The sequence below is a fragment of the Coturnix japonica genome, chromosome Z (genome assembly GCF_001577835.2).
Source record: "Coturnix japonica isolate 7356 chromosome Z, Coturnix japonica 2.1, whole genome shotgun sequence".
In the NCBI taxonomy this organism is placed as follows: domain Eukaryota; kingdom Metazoa; phylum Chordata; class Aves; order Galliformes; family Phasianidae; genus Coturnix; species Coturnix japonica.
This window is the reverse complement of record NC_029547.1, coordinates 8,092,998-8,095,517: the sequence shown is the minus strand read 5'-3', so window position 1 is coordinate 8,095,517 and position 2,520 is coordinate 8,092,998. Positions and strand designations below refer to the sequence as shown.

Here is a 2,520-nt window from a genome sequence, read left to right as displayed (position 1 = left end):
ACATTTTCTCCGGTCTTTCCTTAATTTCTTGAGCATACGTGCTCTCTGCTCAAAAAGAAAGAAGGGTTGTGCTTGATTTTCAAGGTAAAGCTGTAAATGAAAAGGATTACTGACTGAAAGACAATCTCATTAAGTATTCACTAACGCTGAGGCCTATAATCTGAAGATGTGGCCAAGCATGAATCTGAAGACAAGAGATGGAGTTGGGATGTCTTTTTTGTAGGCATTGATGATACTATATAAAGTAGCAATGGTTGTTTTGGCAGGATTCATATGGTGAGAGAAGAAACCAGGAGCTCACACCCAAGCAGTGTGAGTGGTTTCTGGAATCTGGCACTAGCAGGGAACAATCATAGTAAGTGATTCCAGTTTCTGTCATCTACCCATTGGCTTCATCTGCAGTCGCGCCAATTGGGAGGGAAATGCCTTCGTATCTATTTAGGAGCTTGCAGGAGACTCTGTTGTGGCGTTATTAAAAATTAAGCATGAGTGTGTTGCGACAACTTTGGGTGCCCGCAGTAGTCATATGATGGATACATGTGGGAGAGGGAGGTGTATTTCAAGTTGGTAAGGTGATGTTTGGGGAGGAGTGAGGAAGATGGTATATATAAAAAATGTAAGTTCAAGTACAGATATAATGTAGAAATGAATTGAAAATATATAGAAGAATTATTTAAAGAGACACCTTACGCGGTGAAAGTAACAAGTGAATCGATAATAGCCCGCGCTGGGGAAAATCCCGACACGGTAAACATAAGACAACAAAAAAAAAAATAAAAGCGGCGCAGATTTTTGATGCTCATCTCATATATATACTCGAGTGTCTTATAAGACTCCTTTCAACAAAGATCATACACTGTTAGTTTTGAGATTGCGGAAATAAATAAATTAAATAATATTTTACCAAAACTTTCTTTCTCAAAAGCTTGAATGTCAAAATTCACAAAGAAACTGTTAAAATCTTCGCCCAAAAAAGCAACTCCACCAAACTGGCAATCGCAAGACTGAGCATATTACATGAACAGGGCAGGATCGCTTCCATTTCAAACTTTTGCCAACAGCAGAAATGTCTCACCCTGAGCTGTCTGTGTCTGGAACCACAACAGTTTTGAAGATGAAGAAGTGATGCTGTGGTCTGAAGTGTAAAGATGAGAAAGAGCGTATCGAAGTGACTGCAGGTCGGGACTCTTCTCCAAGAAAGTCTTCTTCAGTCCATCCCACCAGCATGGAAATATTGCTAGAAGAAAAAAATAAGTAAATAAGGGAAGGATACTGAGAAAGAATTGTAAAAGGCAACAAGAATTTATGTGCTATGGATTGGAAAGAGCTGAAAAATTCACAAAATGCTCCTGTACTGGGGCCCAGCTCTTGCTAGACCGGCTGAAACCAACTGCTCATGGCTTTCCTATTCCAAAATACTTAAATTTAAATACACCTCTCTCCCAGCATGTATCCATCATATGACTCTACTTGGGCTTACCCAAATGTGGCAGCAGCACTCATGGCTTAATGGTTGTAACAGCCACAACAGACTCCTGCAATCTCCTAAATAGAACAGGCATTCCCTTCCCAATTGGGACTGCAGATGAAGCAAGGGAATGACAGAAATGGAATCACTTACTTTGATGGTGTCCAGTGCCAGATCCAAAACACCACACTGCTTGGGAGTGAGGCTCCTGGTTTCTTCTCTCACCATATGATCCTGCAAACAACCATTGTATTTGATATTAGTATGTCATCAGATGCTACAAGAAAAGAGATCCCAATCTCATCTCTGTCTCAGGATTCATGCTGTGGCCACAGTATTAGCTCAGCTGTTTAAGGAATACTTAATGGAGTGTCTCAGAATCCTTTATTACAGCTTTACTTGAAAATCAAGCACAATTCCTCTTTCTTTTTTAGGCAGAGATAGAGAAAATAAGGAAAGGACCTGGATAAAGATTAGTAACAATTTAACAATCAGTTTGTCTCTACGGAAGAAAATAAAAAGGAGTCTGCTTGTTACCAGTCATGTTAGAGCATCCACAACATAGCCCTTAAAACACCACCCAAAGCAAGTAATTCTCAGAACCGGAGCCAGGGAAAAGTTGTTAGATGTCGATAGGTGTGCATACCTCTCTTGTATAGGGATAAGAACAAACAAGCACTGTGTTAGTTAGAGTAGTTAGAACTACTGTCAGATAAAGTTTTCCTCATTAACAAGATCCCCCATCACTAATAGCAAAGAGACAAATCCCTTTGGAAAGGGATGTCCTTTCCTTCCTTTGCAGTGGGAGCATATTTCTCTTAGGCTCTTACCTGACTGTCCTATTTTGGCATTTTACTAAGCTCATTTTCTCTGCTGTTCAGTCGAAGTGTCAGGGAAACCCTGCACATTTTAGGAAGCAAAAACTCTGCACAAACTCAAACTCGAACTGTCTGACCTTCTACAGGATCAGATCAGCTGGCTGCAGCCTGGGTGAAAAAATATGCAGGCAAATCACACAACGGCTGCTCATCCCTGTGTTAAATGCAGCACAG

The 2,520-nt window shown here is 40.6% G+C and overlaps 1 protein-coding gene across 1 annotated transcript in view; it reads right to left on the bottom strand.

The window, feature by feature from the left end:
- Nucleotides 1-2,520, bottom strand: part of UNC13B (unc-13 homolog B) — a 199,008-nt gene that overhangs the window by 10,370 nt on the left and 186,118 nt on the right. The window contains 3 exon segments of the mRNA XM_032441195.1: nt 1,076-1,216; nt 1,219-1,237; nt 1,622-1,702. Coding sequence (XP_032297086.1) covers nt 1,076-1,216; nt 1,219-1,237; nt 1,622-1,702 — 241 coding nt within the window.